Here is a 20854-nt window from a genome sequence, read left to right as displayed (position 1 = left end):
CAAAGTGCTTTACAGGTATTGGGGATGCCCCTCCACCAATGCACAGCATCCACCTGGATGATGTGACGGCAGCCATAGTGCACCAGAATGCTCCCCACACATCAGCTATCAGTGGGGAAGAGAACAGAGTGATGAAGCCAATTCATAGATGGGGATTCTTAGGGGGCCATGATTGGTAAAGGCCAATGGGACGCTGGAGTTCCACCCCTATTCTTTTCAAGAAAAGCCCCAGGATTTTTAATGACCACTGAGAGGCAGGACCTTGACTTTACAACTCATCTAAAGAACAGCACCATTTTACAGTATAGTATCCCGCTCACTATACTGGGCCATTAGGACCCACACAGACAGCAGGGTGAGCACCCCCTGCTAGCCACACTAACACCTCTTCCAGCAGCAACTAGCTTTTTCCAGGAAGTCCCCCATTCAATTACTGACTAGGCTCACAACTGCTTAGCTTTAGGGGGTTGCCATTTTTGAGATGCAGGGTGATATGGCTTCTGGCGTTTACAGTACTCTATATAACTCTTAAAGGCTTTTAAAACATCTTGAACAAATTTTCTCATCACCAGAAATGATGCTTTCAAATACAGTTAGTATTGGAAGGTTGTATTTGCTCCTAACAAGTTCCAGATTTTCCAATTTCCTATGACAAAAGTTTAAGAGAGATTATCGCTCTCTACAGACAACAACAAAAAAACACAAGAAACACAAGGGACGTGTATTTATTGTGAGTCCAAGTTGGGCAGCACACACTTAAGGGTCTTTGCTGCAAGTGGATCCCCAATGTCACCACACCCCTTTCAGACCACTGGGCAAATTTTCTGCTCTACCATTGGAGCTAATTCCCCTTTTCATGTACTCTCCTCTGAGAGTAGTGCTGTATATGGCCCCCCTCCGGGCCTCTCTTCCATAGTAATACACTAAATGAGAGCCTTTTGGACTTTTTACCTGCCTTGTTATTGTTTTTGACACATTCCATCTAAATAATAGCTCGACTGAGGGTCTCTGACCCATATTATTTGCAGTTCCCAAAGCCCAGAGACCAGTCCGCCCAAGCTACACCACCCTTGACCAGTCCCCTGTACCAGCTCCACTCACTGTTTTGTCACTGTCTCAGCCCTGGCCTGTCACATGGACTTAGGTCATCATGGTATGGACAGATGCCTTATGGGAATAGGAGTTCTACTGCTACTAAGTCCCTTATGGGTAGTATCAGTGCCAGGATACCCTTCAATTTTGTGTCAGTTTTACAATATCTGTGTTGGTGTGACAGATGCACACCAACCTCTGTCAGTGTCTAGGTTCTGTAGTGTCCTCACTGCCATAGCAGCCACAGGCTAGGACTCTGGTACCTTCTGGTATCTCCTGAACCATAGCAGACACCTATCTCTATGGGCAGTGTACAGCACACATTTTACAAAGACTTCTGAGCCTTGGCTCAGCAAAGTCTTCACCTTTTGTGGTAGATACCCACATCTCTTGGTCTTTGACCTGAGTTTAACAAAAAAGTTTCAAGGAGAAATTCTTATATGCTACATAGTCCTATCTGTTCTGTTCTATATCATGTCCTATAAAAGAAAATCCAACGTGTTTCACCATTTCCAAATCTGTTCAGTCTTGTTATCTAGGTATGCTTCCTTCTGTCTCCCTGAGGAAGAAAGACAGCACAGTTCTTCGGTTGTCTGTAACATCCTTTTCAGTCTCCAGAGTCCTACACAACTTGTTCTTTTGTACTCCCTGGATAAGCTCTACAAAAATACAGGATAGAAAAAGAAAAGAGCCCCCATGTCTCCTTGCTCCAGCCTCTGAAATCTACTCTTCAGTGGCCAAAGCTTATATATCCCCTCTCAGACCAGAACTCTAGGGTTTGAATAAGGGGCCAGGGTCTCAAGGTGATCACAACAGGGAAGGAGTAAAGGGGAGACAGGCATCTTTCAAACCAAATAACTGTTAATGATCAGGAGGCACAGAGCACTGTCCCAGCTTCTCCAGGATAATCAGGTAGGATGCCTGGAAGGAGGTGTCAATGAAATACTGATCACACTGTACGGTGCCTCACTACGTTAGTGCATTGTAATGTGCAGGGCAATATGTACAAATTGCAAATACCTAACAATGAATTATCTGATTGCAAATATTGACAGTAGTATAGCAATGCACTGTAATATTGGTTGAAATCATAAGTGACAACAAAGGCAACCGCTGAGCTTGGATGAAAAGTGGCCTGTGGAAAAAGTGTTTACCCCAGTCTATGGAAGTAGGCATGAGAAGTTCAGTAAAGTCAGTTCACTCTGATAATCACACCATGTGGTGACAGTAGCCCAGGCAGCAGGAAGTGAATGTGTCAAACCAGTTTCTCAGTATCTGAGAACAGACAATGCTCTTCTGGATCTGAAGAGGTTTGTCCAAATGTAGGAGAGCTGAAGAGCCTTGATAGTTGTAACAGTTTATTAAGTATAGTTGTATAGCTATAGTTGTTGTTAAGGATTGTTGTAACAGTTTATTAAGCACTGGAAGTCTCAGGACATTCAAAGACATGACAGAGAACTGGTGTTTTAAGGTTTTATGCTTCTCTGCAACTTTGAACCTGGTGATTTGTGGTAAGCTTCCCCACGTTGTCTGAGAGATCTAAATGATGTGTCAACATAAACACTCAAACACACACTTAGATCCTCTTCTCGCTCTAAGCTTCCCCATTTGTTTTTAAAGTTTGTGCTTTCTACTGTTGTGGAATTTTATCGAAGAAGAGCCAGGAGAGGTATTCTCATTCACTCAGTAAGGTATTTATTCATATTGCAATATGGGAAAAAGCCATCGCCCGTCTGTGCAGAGAAGTGAAAGCTGATTCAAAAGCAAGCAGGGAGAGCCCTTGTTTTATATCTTTTTTAAGCTAATGCAACACTTCAAGGACAGGCAAAGCAGTAATTTTCCATTCCTTATAGGTTTCTGCTTTAAGCAAAGAAGAGCAGTTATTCAAATAGTTTCTCATACTCCCTTCTTCAAGCAGCAGAGATAAACATTATTAAAACATCCCGTGCCCTTGACGAGTTGGGTGCTATCACACTTTGTTCTAAGTATCCAGCTGCTTCTGCAGCACAGCTCTGTCCGTAAACAACATTTTTAGGATAAAACACCTTTTCTCAGTAACTTTCCATTACACTACCTACAGAACTAAGTGCATTTGTCTATACTAATAATAATCTGTCAGGTGTTAGACCAGTCTTGAATTTTATCTAAAAAAAATATTTTCATTTGCTGCTTCTATGGTATATGCAAATCCTCTTAATCAGGTGTCATCTGAAAAGTTGACTAGTTTAATAACTATCCATATCCATATCAAAATCCATATCTTTGGCATACATTAGGAATTAGCAGAGGTCTTAGTACATATCCCTGTGGTACATATCCCTCACCCCAATTTGAGCATTCTTCATTTATCTTTTTCCTTTATCTACATCTCCTGGTTTCCATTTCAGTAAATTTTTTGTGTGTCATTGGAGGAAAGCCTCAGTCGATGTATTTAACTATGACTAAACTTTTGGGAATAATTTAATTCCATTCATATATTGTTCTTTACAGAATCAGGTACACACAGTAGAAGAGAGAGTAGAGTACTTTACTTTATAAGAGTATAAACTTATTTTTCCTATGAGAAAATCCAATCTGCTATAGAGTAATTTATTTGGTTACTATGAACCAAAAGACAATACAGTAAATCCTAAAATCTTACAAATGCTTATATTAAATGAGGCATCATAGAAACAAAAAAACAGAAAGCAAGACTGTTGAGACCCCAAGTTTCTAGGGGTAAAGGGGTGTAACATTTAGGATGGATTTGGATGCAGGTGGATTTCTGGTGAGGACTTAGCAAGCGTGACAACAAGTTTGGTGCAAAAAGGATTTATTTTAAAGTGAATACGTGAGTGGTACGTAATAGGACACAATAACACACAGGGAAAGGGAACTAGAGTGGTGCAAAGAGAAGAAAATAACAAACAAAATGGAGCTGGCTAATAAAATGAGGGGAAGCTGATCTAACTACAAAACAAAACCCGAAGCATTCGGTCTTCTGTGTCTTCTAACACCCTAGCTAAACCTTCAGTAACTACTCAAAACCATACAAGACAAAAGGCACTCACCCGCCCTAAACTAGTGTTACTAATACAAAGATCAACTACGTGTGTACAATGTACCCAACAACCTAAACTAACCCTTAACACAAAAGTTCACACAAATACACAAGTGACTATGAATACAAATAAGTGAAAACAAAAGAAGACACAAGGAATAGGATACAAAGGAGCACAGAGGTTGATATAACACGTTTGGGCAAGGTAATGGCGAAATAAAGGAAAATACAAACAAACAAACGTACAAGGAGACAAATATAAAACAACAAAGCCGAAGCTGTACGAAAACACACACACACAAAGCGAAACGAACGAAAATGGAGAAGCGAAGCCGAAGCAAAACGAAAGTGAAATGAAGCTGAGCCGAGCAGAACCAAAGTCAAGCGAAAGGGCCCTTCATTCTGAAAACCTCCAAGTTAAATATTGAATAAGCTGACTTCTGGTTGGCCGAGAAGCTGATTGATGATGATGTAATACGGAAACAATGGTGTAATGATGGACCAGTGGGGAGGGAGAACAATCAAAGTCAGGAAGTGTGGAACATAGCGACAAAAACACACATGGACCACACACTGGAACGTAACAAAGACAATGAAAATAAAATGAAATAATTGCAGGTAAAATAGTAAAAAAATAAGGGACTGTTTTACTGAGAACGAAAAGAGAGTCACATACACCAACCATTTGCATTTACAATACCTGCTGAACATATTGGGATAGCAATTTGTATTTGTGATTATGAGATCCATATGAATGAGTACAATATATGTATTATTTTGCCAATTCCAGGCAAACGTGACCATCTTACAACAAAATCATAGTTGGTGTTCGACACAGTAACCATAACATCTAGAAAACGTTCACTTTAAATGCATTTCAGAAATTAAAAGTCACTGCAGAAACTTTGACGTCTTGTCTGTTCTTGGCATCTTCTTCCTTTAATTTTCTCTTCTGCTGTAAAATGCTGCTCAATTGGATTTTAATCTGGAGATCGGCTTGGCCAGTCTAAGGCATTCTAACATTTTTTCTGATAATATATAATATAATGTTTTTTAGCTCAAGTGAGCCATGTATGACATTATCTCCTCCATGCCTCTCAGATGAGCCAGTGTTTTTGGAAGATTTGCAATTCTTTTTTCTCCACACCCTAACTTCTCCATCACTTTGGTAGAGGTCTATCTTGGTCTCATATGTCCATGAAACATTATTCCAATGTTTTGTCTTAGTGTTTCCAACCAATCAGTACTACCGTGATAGGTTTAAATCATGTGATATATCCTTCTGCTGTCTTACTTTTCTAGGAACTTTGGTTTTAATAATAATAACTTTTATCTATAAAGCAAATTTCCAAACTCAAAGATGCTGTACATTGTGAGTAAAGAAAAAGACAAAAAAAGTACAATTAAAAGTAACCAAAGAAATAAATAAACAAGAGCATACAGGTTTTTATTGATGTGGGCGATCGGCCGTAAACCTGGAATGTGTTGATGAGCTGCTGATGAGGCAGCTTCAATTCGAAAGGAACAAACAGAATTTATCAACAGTAAATCCAGACTTTGCAAGAACTTCATTCAGATTATAGGAAAAACAGTTACATTACATTACAGGACTTTTCCATTAGCAAAAAGAGGATCAGTGGGAGTTGCTCCTTGAAAGACGAGAAGCTGAAGATAATAGAGTAGAGGTTCTTAAGGGCTGATGTAGAAAGGCTTAAATTGGTCATACGCAGATCTTATTTTACATTAATTTTACATTTGAGAAGAGGTGGAAGGATGGAAAACATCTTAAGGAAGTCCAGTAGGAACTGAGGGTGTGAGGTGCAAATATAGAGTAGTATTTTACATCAGCTGGAGGTAGTGATGGAAAGGGCGATACAGGGGAATACAAGATCTGAATAAGGATGACCTGGACGGGGATCTTGTTAGAATCCAGGGATAATATCCTAAACTTTGAAAACATGAAAGAGAAATCAGAAATATTATTGAAATTACATACAGGGATGTGAGCTGCACCAATTAGAAATTATTCTTAAGAGAAAGCCTTTGAGATGACTGAGGAATTTCATGATAAGTTTAGAAGATGTTTCTTTGTTAAGTATAAACGGCAACATTATATGACTTAATAAGCATTCATTGTTTCCAATTGTGGCCTCAAAAGAAGCATGTATGAAAGCTGGAAACTGTTTGAATAAAGAGGAGCAATGATAAGAAGGAGAGAGCTGTAGCTGTAAAAAACTTTTCGGAAAGAAGATTCATCATAAAAAACAACTCATTCCATTTTTTAAAAGAAGCACCACCACCAAAGTTTTACCTCAAATTGCAAAGTAGGACTGGGGTAAGGATCATACTAATGATGCAAGTTTGAGAAGATGTGAACTAAAAGGTATAGCCTGCATGGCATAGTTTAGGTGGCCCAGCAGAGACAGAAGTTCCTTACGTGCAAAATGTAACTGACAGCAAGGTGGGAAAATACAATGGGATGCAGTCACGAGGAAGGTAGGATGTCAGTCAGAGCTGGGGCTGAAGTGATGGCATCAGGAGCAGCAAGGGCTCTTTTTTAACTTTTCTGCGTGTTTTTCGGAGCACGGCCCGATGAATGTGAGGAGAGGCTCAGTCGGTCAGCAGGCAGACTCTTTGCATCTGATTGGATGACATCATCAGGTGATGCATAAGTTTACTGGAAGCCCAGGACTTGTTTGTTGGACACCTTTAATATGTAAAAAGCTGCAACTCTCCTAGTTGTATATTGTGAACAGATTTTGGGTTAAAGGAGAGTATGATGAGGGTTTTTCTAAATCCAGTTAATAAAGGCAGGAAAGGTCTCATCCACTTTGAAACATGATCTGCAAACGTCACAGCAGGTTTGTGTTCGTCCAGAGCAGCCTGGGTTTGCAGGAGAAATAAAAGAAGGGCTGTGAGGCTGGATTTTTTTATAGTGACTGAATGACAATGGCAAATTCCAGTCTTTCGAAAGGCATGGAATCTTGGAAAGGGACTGGGGGATGAGGCTGGATGAGGTTCATAAGCGAATGACTGAGATGGCAAAGCAGCAGATGAAGCACCTGCAGGTACAGGGAAAATGTGGATTATGATTGAGATCCAAAAATATTAATTGGAACAGCAAGCTGGAATATCCATTGCAAAGTGAAAATAAACAGCAGTATTAATAAAGGTAGGGAAAAACAGAGTTGCAGAAAGATGTATCCCAATGAGAGAAGGGGATTGTGTACAGTATTTCTAGTATTTTAGGTGAGATGATGTCACAAGTGATTGCGAATGACTGGCAGCTGAGACTGATTGAATTTGGTTATCATCCCTCCCGAACTTTCATTATAAACTCCATTTACTGATACAACCTTGTTCTCTTGGTCTCAGCAGTTAACCCATTTCCTGTCACCATTTACCAAAGGGACACAAACCCACCCAGTGCAGTGATGAAGAGCTCTGGTAACTTCTTTGTGAGCTGAGGGTCTGAGTCAAAGAGCCAAAGAACTCAATGGTCATTGATTATTAATTTGGCTCAACCTTTTATCAAAAGTGACTTCATGTGCACAGTCTGCAACTGTACTGCAAGCAACTGTGTTGCTAAAGGGTACAACAGTAATGCTCCTCCTGTGATCTGAACCCACAACTTACCAGTTATTAGTCCATTGCATGGATTATTAGTTCAGTCCTGCATAGATGGTGCTACAACTATTTAATAGCTCTGAATTTTAAATGTATTTGCATCTTTCAATACTGTGTTGATGATTAAAATACTGAAGGAATGGAAATCTAAAAGATTTTAATTCATTAACAGTCAGTTTAATGCCCTGCATATGTTAGTGAAGTAATCAACAATGCTCAGTCTTAGTTACAGTAAAGTACTACAGGGCTGGATGCTATCGTAAGCTAAAGAAGTGCTCTAAGCAGTAATCATTCACTTTGACATTAAACAGCTTTCACTGTTTATTTTCAGCTTCTGCTGTGTTATGTCAGATAATAATCAACTGTTTCCATATAGTTTAGATGGTAATATAATGATTTACACCTTAACAGCACTTAGTGCCGAAAACCACAACTTCCTGCAGTGACTATTTTTTTACTTTTGAAAGGTTAAATGGTATCAAGGCAGGAACTCAATTCACTATTTGCAACAGATGACTTTTAACAGGAGTGGAATTTGGAAGAAACATGGAGCGGTTAGCTTGTACACCACAACAGCCTTAGTTTGTGACTAAGAACCACATTCAGGCTCAGAGTTCTCACTGATCTGCTATCATGTTTCTTGTGCCTCAATGGACTAATTACTGGTTATTTGACTCACATGTTCCATGTGAGTCACTTTAAGACTTTGAAGAACACAAAACTAACGTTGTATTCTCTTTTTCACGCAAGAAGTTTCAACTAACAAATATGAATAATTGTAAAGGTTGGAATTTTACACTTAAATGAAATATTACATTTGTGATACTGAACATTATCATTGTGAGACAGGTCATGGTCAGAACTCTTTAGCCAATATCTGTTTTAATTTTAAAGTAGGAGTTACCTAACTTGTGCATAACCTTTGGGACACCACATTGCTCGATCAGCTCAGACTGCTTTTTAGGAACTTTGCTATCACAGCTCACCAAAGATATGAAAAGGATCCTTTAAACCATAGTTGTATAATGTCTTTATGACCTTTATAAATGTTGATTTCCAAAGCATTCTAATTTGACACTTCTGCTGAATATTTGCCTCTAGATCAGGTCAGGGATTTGCAAAACACATTGAATATTGTTACAGGCTGAGGTAGATGAAAATGAAGGTGTCTCTAAGAGTCTAGACACAATGGGTAATACCTACTGTAACCTAGTGTTGCTCCACTTCCACTTCTACTTCCCAGAGCTTCAAACCAAGAGATGTTTACTTAGTTGTGCTCAGTGTGAGACATACTGGTCAAAATAATCTTCTGGTTTACCTTAGTTATTTAAGTTCTGGGTAAATGGTTAAGTGTCAATCAACAGTCCAGACATATGAGATCAGATCAAGACAGAGAAAGGAGGGAAAAAAGAGAAGACCATGAGGGAAATACAGACTGCAAGAGAGAGATGAGACAAGAGCAGACAGAACTTAAAGCATGTGCCAGGCAAACGTTCCTCGTTCGACAACATCCAAAAACACCCAATTGAAACGAAGTATTTGAATCTTACTTAAGAGAGTTACTGTAGCTATGCTGTAATTTGTAGGGAACTTGGTGTTCCTGAGTGAAGAATTTGTCTGTTTAGACTGCTTCTCCTGCTTAGTGGGTGCATTTTAGAATAGGGAGATAGGCTCCAGGATATAACTTTGTGGCGTCCGGGTTAGAGAAAGACAGATTTAATTGTAGGTTATATTCTATTTAGTTTAGAAGTCAGTCTTGGGTGCCAACAGAAAACCTCTCCTGCGCATAGTCACTGTCTTGACCCTTCTCAAGAGTTCACCTCATTTAGTCTTCCACACTAGCAGTCAAGTGCCTGATTGATCTGCCACTTCATTCTCCACTACTATGTACCATTTACAAATGCCTAAAATTGAATTGTCTGATTAGTAATATTAACGTCACTGTAGCAATTCACTGTATCAGTAATATAGGTAACAACAAACGTGACTGCTGAGCTTGGATGAAAAGTGGACAGTGGAAAAGTGATTACCCCAGTATATGCGTACAGCAAGTAGGCTTGAGAAGTTCTGTAAAGCCTGTGCACTCTGATAATCACACCACGTGCTTATAGTGGAAAAAATAGCCCAGGCAGCAGGAAATGAATGTTTCAAGACAGTTTCTCAGTATCTGAGAAGAACAGACAATGCTCTGCTGGATCACCAGTGATTTATCTAAATATAGGAGAGCCTGGCTGACTCGGACAGTTGCCTTGTAACAGTTTAGTGAGCACTGAAAGTCTTGGGACTGTTGAAGACATGACAGAGAACTGGATAATTAAGATTTTATGCTGCTTTGCAGCTCTGAGTGTGGTGATTCATGGTAAGCCCATGTCTTTCTCAATATCCCAGGTGTATCTAAGATGTATATTGAATTCTCATGTACTTTTTGTGTTCCTTTGAGTTTAAACAGAGCACAAAAGACTTGTGATTTTCAAACTGGATTTAAAATGTTACTGTCAAGTATTTTGTTATTTTATGTTGGATTCTCATTAACAAAACATTTTTGACTTAGTATATTTTAAGTATTTGAGGTGCATGAAACATCTCAGTAAATCAATATGTATATCAAAGCTCAGTGTCCCATAAAATTTACTGTTTCTTCACAATGACATTTTAGAGGAATGGTCACAAACCAGAGGGGACCATTTGACCCATCTAGCCCATTTGGTAGTGAGAAGTTAATTGATCTGAGGAACTCATCCTGAACCAGAGGGTATCAGCTTTACAATATGCCTGGGCAACTTGTTCTACACTCCCCTCAACCCTTTGTGTAAAGTCCACTGTTTTGACTTTTTCTGTGACTTTGATGATTTTGAAAACTTGTATGACTTCCCCTCATAGTTTCCTCTGTTGAAGACAGTTATTTCAGAAAGTCAGTGTAGGATATTCCTTAAAGTCCCTTAATACAATTGTTTGCTCTTTACTGGACTGATTCCAGAGCACCATCATCATTATTGTAACCTGGTAACCAAAATATTAACATTCTAAAACTCTAGAATATTCAAAATATAGCAAATTCTAAATGAGGCCTGTCTAGTGCATTGTACAATTGTAACACGGTATCCCTTAATTTGAATTACATACTATTGACCATATAGCCTAACAGTTTGTTTGCCTTTTATTGCTTCCCCATATTGTCTGGGAAATGGAAATGATGTGTCAACATAAACCCTGAAGTGTCTTTTTGTTTTTCATAAGTAGCCTCTTTTAGCTCAAAGCTTCCCACTTTGTATTTATTGTTTTTGTGTTGTACTTGCAAAACTCATTGAAAAACTTGCATTTTTCTACATAAAAAATAATCTGTCAGGTGTTTGACCAGTCTTGACTTTTAGCTAAATGTTTTGGATTTTCATTTGCAGCTTATACAGTGCTTGCTATTCGACTTAATCAGGTATCATCTGATAAAATGACTAGTTGAATAACTATACCAGAATCTATAACAGAGATATAAATTAGGGAAACAGCAGAGGTCCTAGTAAATATCTGTGTGGTACTCCACTAATTACATCACCTTCATCCCTCATCTACACCCTCTGTTTTTATGTATTAACCATTTTAAAACCAAATGCATACATTTCCCTTCCTGTTGTGAGTTTTAAATGTACTTCCAAATAGTTTTCACTGGTGTCCCCTAGTTCATGTTTCACTGTTGATTCTGAAGATGTCCACTTGGTCAGCTTTGACTAATATTGATTTCCCTTGTAGGCGATGCTGCTAATGTCACTGAAGAAAAGCTACAGTCAACACCCATAACATCAACTAAACCATTGGGAGTAATGGGTAATCTTTCATTCCATTCACATGCTTTTATTTGCAGTATCAGTCATATACAGTAAAATGTAATGAATTTTCCCCTCAAAAGAAAAAATTGTTATGTTTATGAATTTATTTTAATGTGAAAATAGAATATGTTATAAGGTAATTCATGACAACAGAAACTAAATCAAGTAATTTCAGATTTAAAAAATAGGGACTGTTTTAATGAGAAAGAAAACAGTCACATTACATTTACACTGACAATTTGCATTTACATTGCCAACCAAACATATTGGGATAGCAATTTGTATTTGTGATTATTACATCAATATAAGCAATATAAATGAGTACAATATTTATTTTATTATTGGCAATTCCAGGCATACTTGTGACCATATCACAACAAAATCAAACTTGCTGTTCAACACAGTGACCATAACAACTAGAACACTTTCACTTTAAATACATTTCAGAATGTAAAAGTCATTGCAGATATTTTGACTTCTTATCTGATCTTGACATGTTTTGCCTTCAGTTTTCTCTTCAGCCTGTAATATACTACTCAATCAAATTTAAATCTGGAGATGGATCTGGACAGTATAATATTTTCTAATATATTTTCCTAATGAATATAAGTGAGCTATGCATTACATTACCTCCTCCATTACCTCCATTACCTCCTCCAAACTCCTCCAGTGTTTTTTTGGAGCATCTGCAGTTCCTTTTTTTCTCCACACCCTAACTGTAATGTGAGCCAGTCCAGGCTCCCATGAAGCGTAGTTCAGGATGTAAGTAAGAAAGTGGAGAAGGACATCAGGGGAAGGTTCAACAGGATAAGATGGGTAGACAGACAGGGGGGTGTGACGACAGTGATCCGGTGCTTGAGGGGTGTGGTAAGTGCAAACAAATCCAGACAGTCCAAAGGGGGAATCCGGGGCGCAGTCCAAAGTCCAAAACCGGGGGATCCATCCAAGACGATACAAACAAGGTTAAAATCCGGAACAGGATCCAGAACAGGGACAGGGAATAAAACCAAGGTAACGAGGCCAGGCGCTCCGAGCCCCAAATGGTCAGGACACAGTGATGAACCTACGCCGTCGGGTCTCTCCTGGACCCGCTGGTAGGCGGGCTTCCGGACGACCGTCTTCCAATGAAGAGCGGGGAATAGCGAGAGCACCAGGCTTAAATAAGGAGGCAGAACAGGGGGCAGGTGCACGTAATCAACTGAAATACGAAAGGGCAGGAGCGCCCTTAAGAGGAGGGATAATGATCATGACACTAACTTCTCCATCGCTTTTGTAGAGGTCTGTCTTGGTCTCATATGTCCATGAAACATATTCATCTTAGTGTTTCCAACCAATCAGTACTATCATAAGAGGTTTAAATCATGTGATGTGTGCATTATAGTTCTACTGTCTCAGTTTTCTATGAACTGTGGTTTTAATAATAATAACATTTATTTATAAAGTGCCTTTCCAAACCCAAGGACGCTGTATATTGTGAATAAAGAAAAAGACAAAAAAAGTACAATTAAAAGTAAACAAAAAACAAACAAGAGCATACAGGTTTTTATAGATGTAGGCAATCAGACATAGACCTTGGTAAAAATGTCAATTTTCAGTTTGGATTTGAAGAGAGTTAAAGAAGTTGTCTTTTGTAGAGTCTGAGGAAGGTCATTCCATAACACTGGAGCAGTGAGAGAAAAGGCACGGTCACCAAAAGTCTGTAATTTAGTCCTGAATACAGTGAGTAGAGGACCAGCCTCAACTGAATGGGGCCTACGGGAGGGAGTGTATACATGGAGAAGGTCGGAGATGTATGATGGAGCCAGATTGTTTAGAGCCTTGAAAATCAGTAACAAGATCTTATATTGAATACTGTATGTGACTTTATAGACCCACTCCTAGTGTAGGAGTCATATGTTGCCAGGGTCCAGTGTGAGTTAGTATTCTAGCTGCAGTTTTGAACATATTGCAACTTGTTGAGAAGAGAGGTTTGGATCCCATAGAGCAGTGGTTCTCAAACCTTTTGGACCAAGTACCACCCCTGATCAAAGCATCCAAGTACCATCTACAAGTCATCTTCTCATATGAACTAAAGAAAATCTCAATGACCAACATGAGCACGCTCACACACTCACACACACATATAATAAAAATAGTACTGAGCACTAATTTAATTAATATCGTACCACCTTGTAGCCATTTTCTGACACTTGCTAACACTAGCAGTGCTGTCTGTGTCAGGTTCAGTGCAAGAGCTAGTGTCCATGGCCAATAGGGTTACCATACATCTGGATTTTCCTGGCCATGTCCTCTATTTTGATCCTTATATCTCCGTCTGGGGGGAATTTTCAAATATGCAGAAACGTCCGGGATTTCAACCCCATTATTTTCACCATGAAGAATAATTAACAAAAGTTATAAAGATAGTTAAAAAGAGAGAATTTCTTAACTTCTCTAGTTCACTTCACAACCTATGTTATCAGTCAGTTTTCGTCCTGTACGTGTATGATTATGTCATGAGAGAGCGAATTTGTGCATCAATATCAGTGTCTTTACTCAGTCTCTGCAGTGCAGAAGCATTCCCTCGAAAGGCTCCCTATTTTGTTTCTCATTTTCCTACTCTCAAACACAATGTAAGTGTAAATTCACAGCAGAACTAAAAATAACATTTCCATGTTGTCAAAGTGGCAGAGAAGACTGGGAAGCTGAATGTTTGGTGTGTAAGCCTTGTACTTTTGTCTCCGTGACAGATAAAGGTGTACTTGACTTGCAAGCTCATGTTGACTCAGAAAAACACATAAAGGCAATTCGAGGAGAGAGTTTGTCAACTAAATTAACAGATTATTTTGTAAAATCTGGCAGCAAAACAGAGGATACTGCTATTGCAGCAGAGGGGACTTATGCATTTCACACAGTTAAACATCATCACAGTTACTTTACCAATGAACATAAAACATGGGATATTTTGAAAACCCTCTTCATCCCATCCCTCTTCCCAGATAAGCCATTAGGAAAGTTTCTCAGGGTGTTCTCTTTTTCTGATGTTCAAATATGGTAACCCTAGTGGCCGATGTATAATCCTCCTCGTTCTCAATGGGTGTGCATGATCTATCGGAGCTGGCGTCAGTACTCTTGGCATCTATTCCTTTCAGCCATGACATAATACTTGATTTTTGCGAGGTATTCATTTTCGATCACTTGTTCTGTTGGCGAATGTGGCTCTAAGCTGCGTCTCTGAAAGCTCGAGAGGAGTATGAACGCTCAAGTATTAGGGCGTGCTGTATCAACGTAGCTAAGTACGTAGACTGCGTATTTGACACATAAACCAATTTTATTAAAACAGAAAATATGAAAACCCGTCTCAAGCTTTCTGAAACCAATTAAGTAAACTACAGTTAAAAAATGTACATAATTTTTAATTATTCAATTTTTAATTCCCAATTTTTCAGTGCACACGACAAATTTCCAGGGTCATTTGGTGTACCACCAGGGGGCGCTCCACGTACGACAGTTCGAGAACACCTGCCTAGAGTAGAGTTGATTTTGATACCTTCATTCCACATTCTGGAGTTTTTGGTGATTTCAGGGACAGGTGTTTTAAGTTTTTCCCTTACAGCTATGACAATTTTCCTGTTATCAATTGCAAAAGCTGCAGGATATTCCAAATTTTTCATTTTTTGTATTTTCACTTTGACTTTGGACATGAAACACTGAAGTCAAAGAATAAACAGATTTATAGAAAGGTTAACAACCCAACAATGAACACCGGTCCATCAAGAGACATCTATCAGCCAATTGTCCCAATATATGCGCTCTTTCAAAATAACAGTTCAATGCAGTTAATTTATTTAATCAGCCCAAGTGGATAGAAGTGAATTGATTTAAAACTAGAAGAGTACAGTATTCATTGTGTAGGTTCCAGTTTAACATTCACTCTTTCAATACTTTTGGAGAGCACTGTACTTTATGTTAAGCTTTATGTTAGTGCTGCACTAAGTGAAATATCAGTAATGTAATGGTGCAGATAAAGTCCAGAATATTAATATTATGAGTGCATGAGATGCACAGTAATTGCAAACTGTACAACAAAAGTACAACAAGGAGAGATCATTTCCCTGCTCATTGATAAGAATTTTACAGTTTTACATAATGTGGCTTTTTTGTTTTTACATATTACTGTATATGCAAATTCCACTACAAAAATATATTAACTCCTCTGACAAAACTACTCCAGCACAACCTACAGCCTTGCCTCCCAGCATGCCTTGCAGCAATTGGACAGCTGAGATTGGGCCAGTGAGCTCTGGTGATGTCCAGGTCCCATTGCACCCAAACAGAGTGACCTTCTTGTTCAAAGAAAGGTTGGTCTCCTGATTCCCACAATAAATCAATGCATGAAAAAGTGCTAAGACCACTCATCATGATGCTAATTACAGTGGCCAAACAGAGATGCCAGTAAGCTTTAACACCTTTCTGACACTCCAGGGATCCCGTGGAAATACACAGAAATTGTAAATAGGAAGAAAGAAGCAGGAAAATCCATCCAAGAAATTCATTGTTCAAACATCTGATGGTTCTTCAGTACCTGCAGTACACGTACATCACAAGTCAGTTGATCACCTGACTAAGAGAAGCCCTTTATGATGATTTTTAATGTGAGTTACCAAGCTGGCTAGTATGAATAAAAGCAAGACAGCAGTGTAATAATGAAGAATGGTCTAAAAGACTGCAGATCGAGTCTCACTTTGTACAGAAAACTTGGAGAAAGATGAATCTGTAATACAAAAAAGAGAAAAGACATGGACAAGACACACCTAATTGCTTAATAAAAAGACAAGGAGATTAAAGCAGTGCAACATTAAGGAGCAGAAGTTACAGAAGTGTTTTGTAACAATTATAATAATATTAAAAAATATTATTTGTTCTGTGTAAATATATTACAAATGTCATCCCAAGAATAAAATGAAATCTAAAAACAACCATCATATGTCTTGAAAGTAGCTATTTATCAGGCAGCCTTCACTCTCTTACTTTTAATACTGTGACCATTGCCAATAACTATTATATTTTCTCATATTGATAATTTGTCAACTTTTCGTTGATGTCAGTAATATGATAATTACTGAAAATTAAATAATTATAATTGAATACTACAAAACACTTGTTGCCTTTTAGTCAAAACACTGAGACAAATACATTTTTTCGTCTTCCTAATTTAGTGTTTTAAGCACAAATTTGTTTTTACTAAGGAAGGACAGTGAACACCAGTCCATCCCGGGCACACACAGACACATGCAACACACCAGGTCCAATATTCCCAAAAGCCAATTAATCTACTGTACTAGTACTGTATGTCTTTCGACTGTGGGAGGAGACCAGCGCACCAGGAGGAAAACATTCAAAATCCACAAAGTTGGCACCCCAGTTCACTCTTCCTAGTGCCCCAGTGCTGAGAGGCAGCAAAGCTAACCACTGTGCCACCATGGTAGCTGAAGTCATGTGTTATTAATTCCATTTTATTTACACAGAACACAGAAGTGAGATTGTTGAACTGGACAGGAGTGTTGATCTGATGTGCACAAACCAGACCTGGAACAACATGATGTTTGTTGTCTGGAAGAAAAAGAAAGAAGGGAAAGAGGAGTGTAATATAGCAAAGAGTACCAGTGAGCCAGAAGTTAATTCCTGTAAGGATGGAAAAAGGATACAAAACAGACAGAATGGAACATATCTGCACATCCCTCATTTTCAGTACAAGGATGAAGGGATTTACTACTGTGAGGTAGTTTATAAGGGAGGCTTGCACGCTTCACAGATCAACGTGTCTGCTAGAGGTAAGAAAAATCTCTCTAATCGACGGATTTTAATAAAGTGTCTCCACAAATTGTAGGTTTTACTGTGACATTATGATGGAATGGAATACTTAGAAATGATTTGAAAGTTTTTGTTTTGTAAAAAATAACACTGTTCCTCACAGATCAGATTCCAGTTGTTTATGAACATACTTATCATCATTACAACCATCTCCATCACATTTCAGTATGCAAAGATAAATTATTCTGGAACTAAAACTCACGCATCCCACTGCAGTGCTTTCTGCACCTGCTTTGGAAAGCCTGAAATGTGACATTTAGCTGACATATTTAAATGCATTTCAAGGCGTAAGAAAGTTCTGTTCTTCTTGAAGGCAGTTCCACTGTGGTATGTACAGTAGTTATGTTGAACAGCCCTCAGAGTTCAACAGCTCAACGGGATTCTGGAAACTCCAGTGGTCAGTTAGAAAGACTGAACTTTTAAATGTTCATTTCACCTTACACAAGTGAATTGTAAGTATAATTTATTATGTTTTGAAAGCAGCTTTCCACAATAATGAAATGGACTGTATAAGATATTGTGAGAAAGCAGTTAGTCCAGATAAAATGGAGATTCCTATATGGACTTTCTGTGTTGCTCATTTGATGAGTCTGCAATCTGGAGGTCAGAAGGCAGATACTCTGTGCATGCTACTAGCCTGAGGGAGAAGAGCTGAGCAGGTACCTAAAGAACTAAGAGTTTTTGAGAACATTCAGTCAGTAGCTTATAGAGGAACGTAGGTTTTTTTTTGGTGTTTGTTTGGTTTGTGATGTCTTTTTTTGTTCCCTGCCCTGTAAACAGAATAGCTCTGGTTTTAACCTTACAGCTATTATAGCTATATGTGTGTCTATTGTCCTTGACCATGTGATCTAAACCCTATGTTAAAGATCCTGCTACAACAAGCCCAGTGGGCTGTCACAATATATTCATCTTTAGAACATATATTCAGAATATCCAGATGTGAACATTTTCTGGGGTAAGTTTTGAATTGACAGCTATCTTGCCTCTCTTCCTCAAGTTCCACCGAAGATAAATTTGGTGTATGACATCATCCAGAAGATGGCCACTTGTACAGCAGCGAACAGTAAACCAGCTGCCAACATTTCCTGGATTGGAGTGTCGAACTGGACCCAGAAAACCACCAAGAATTCAGATCACACGTACACTGTGGAGAGCTCGGCCAGCATCCCTGACAACACATCCCTGCAGAATGTGTCCTGTTTAGTTGAGCACCCAGTTTGGAAGAAGGGTGTACATAAGACCCTCGGACTACTTCTTGAAAGTATGTCACATGCTACTAAAAACTTTACAGTGAAGAGAATTGCTTAGTCTGTCATTAGTTTGTATATTGCAAGTTTAGAAGCAAACAAGAAGTTGATGAAAAGGAGTGAGATGACTTTTAATAGCACAAGTGTCACAGGGCTCAAATTACAAAGTACAGTAAAGTCACAAGTCTTTCAGTTTACCACTTTAATTTAATTTCTCAGTGTTTGAGTTTAATATGGGTTAGATTTATTATTAGTCTGTGTTTCTTATTCTGTACATTAGACACTGGAAAGTGCATTTGTGAGATTACGGAGTAATTCTTTCTCAAGGAAATTGTCAAAGGGATTAAGAAAGTGAAAATGTACAGGAAACAAATCCTAACCCTTCTATCAGTGTCACTTGTTCTGTGAGTCATTTTGACTCTATTATTTTTGGTGCTGAGAGACAAATCTGCAAAGAAACTAAAATGAGTTATAGCCAAAACCTTTCCAGGTTCTGAAATGTATTACCTTTTTCCACACAAGGAAAGAAAAATATCAACAATTAGTTACTTAATTCAACTTTGAAATATCCAAATAAATTGCATTTTTTTTTGGGGGGGGGCAGCACATATGTTGCCGTGTAGCGCTCGATACCTCCGTGCTAGCTGTGTGGAGTTGGTTCTCCCAGTGTTCACATGGGTTTCCTCCGGGTGCTCTGATTTCCTCCCACATTCTAAAGACAAACTGGTAGGTTAATTGACTTCTGGTGTGAGTGCATGTGTGTGCCCTGTGGTGGACTGGCAGCCCACCCATGGTGTATTCTGTCTTCCACCCATTGCTAGTCAGGTTAGAATCCAGCTTCGGCACAACCTTGTATTAAATAAAACATTTTTTTTTTAGAAAATGGCCAAATGTTTGTTGATGCAGCAATGACAAAGTACATTTTCTTTTAGATCTGGGTTTGTCTTTCTCATCTTTCCCTCTCACATGGACGATCATTTCTGTAAGCTTATCCAGCTTAGTAGTTCTTAGTCTTGCAGTGTCCTTCTTTGTGAGAAATCATCTGAGCAAAACCAGGTGTGTATCATTAGCCTTTTTTACACATTTAATTTATTATTTAAATTAGCATTCCTGTGAAACTGCTGCATGCTGCAAACTGTAAATGTAAAACCCATATCAGTTTGTGACGTAACAAACGTATTATCTTATTATTATTATACTGTTCTTGCAAGAGATCTATTTTCTTTTCATGGTTTGCAATTTCCCACAAAGGCAAAGCTGTCATTGGGTGACTCTGGCCCCATAACTGCAATTAATCCTCTTTAAGGAGGTCCATAGAATGTAAGATTTTGACCTGAAATGGGGTCTACATACTGTATACAGCAACAAAACAGAATGAAAGGGGGGAAACTGCTTGTTGTTTGCCAGAGATATATGGTTAAGTGCTTGCAAAAGGCTGTTTCTCCACTGTTCATTCTGTTTTGTCACTGTACTCCCTAAAGTGCTGCTGCTGTGATCATCTGCACATGTGTCAGTAAACCTTACCAACATGGATCTGAACTGCGTGACACTGGAATTTAATTTGTTCAACACTTTGTAATAACAAGTAAAGAAAACTGCCTTTAGTTTTTCCTAATTTGCAATATGTTATGTGCTACCATTTGCTAGTACAGTCCTGGTCCCGAAGTCCAGCAAGCTGCCGGTTTTCATTCCAGCCCAACTTAATTGTTCAGCTCTGAAGCCTTATGTGAACTTTTAAGTTGGAATTTTTTTTTTTTACTTCATACATGCAATAGTTAAAAGCCAACTTCTAACATATTTAAAAACAGAAAACAGTCAAACAATTCAATTCCCATTATTCAGTCCACTAAGGATGCACACTCTGCAGGACAATCTGCTGGTGAACTCCAGGTCTGGATCAGCATTTTTTGGTTGCATTTGGAGTAATTTCTCCCTCTCATAAATAATGGAGGCATCAACTTGTCATGATCGTCATCCCTCCTCAAGGACGCTCCGACCCTTTCAAATTTTAGTTAATTATGTGCACCTGCCTGTTATTATTTAAGCCTGGCGCTTTCGCTATTCCTCGCTTAGCATTGGAAGATCGACGCCACAAGGCTTGCCTATTCCCCGGACTCGCGGGTAGCCCGTGGGTAGGCCTTATTCCCTGGCGTCCTGACCATCTGAGTCTGGGG

At 38.8% G+C, this 20854-nt stretch overlaps 1 protein-coding gene across 1 annotated transcript; it reads left to right on the top strand.

The window, feature by feature from the left end:
• The first annotated feature begins 9936 nt into the window (after positions 1 to 9936).
• LOC148836261 (cell surface glycoprotein CD200 receptor 1-B-like) lies at positions 9937 to 20219 on the top strand. The gene is made up of 4 exons (XM_088912601.1): positions 9937 to 10118; positions 11504 to 11578; positions 17088 to 17393; positions 18431 to 20219. The coding sequence occupies exons 1-4, from the start codon at positions 10055 to 10057 to the stop codon at positions 18739 to 18741; spliced, it is 756 nt and encodes a 251-aa protein (XP_088768727.1). The 5' UTR covers positions 9937 to 10054; the 3' UTR covers positions 18742 to 20219.
• Positions 20220 to 20854: the final 635 nt, after the last annotated feature.

The sequence above is a fragment of the Atractosteus spatula genome, chromosome 4, assembly GCF_055471065.1.
Source record: "Atractosteus spatula isolate fAtrSpa1 chromosome 4, fAtrSpa1.hap1, whole genome shotgun sequence".
NCBI classification, from domain to species: Eukaryota; Metazoa; Chordata; class Actinopteri; order Semionotiformes; family Lepisosteidae; genus Atractosteus; species Atractosteus spatula.
Note: the sequence above shows the minus strand (reverse complement) of the source record. Positions and strands in the feature narration are given on the sequence as shown.

Bases quoted from the DNA above. Each gene is read 5' to 3' on its own strand.
- LOC148836261 (XM_088912601.1), top strand. From the start codon at position 10,055: ATGACAGAGAACTGGATAATTAAGATTTTATGCTGCTTTGCAGCTCTG. The intron at 10,119-11,503 runs GTAAGCCCATGT...TTTCCCTTGTAG, and splicing joins TCTGAGTGTGGTGATTCATG to GCGATGCTGCTAATGTCACT. The intron at 11,579-17,087 runs GTAATCTTTCAT...TTATTTACACAG, and splicing joins TAAACCATTGGGAGTAATGG to AACACAGAAGTGAGATTGTT.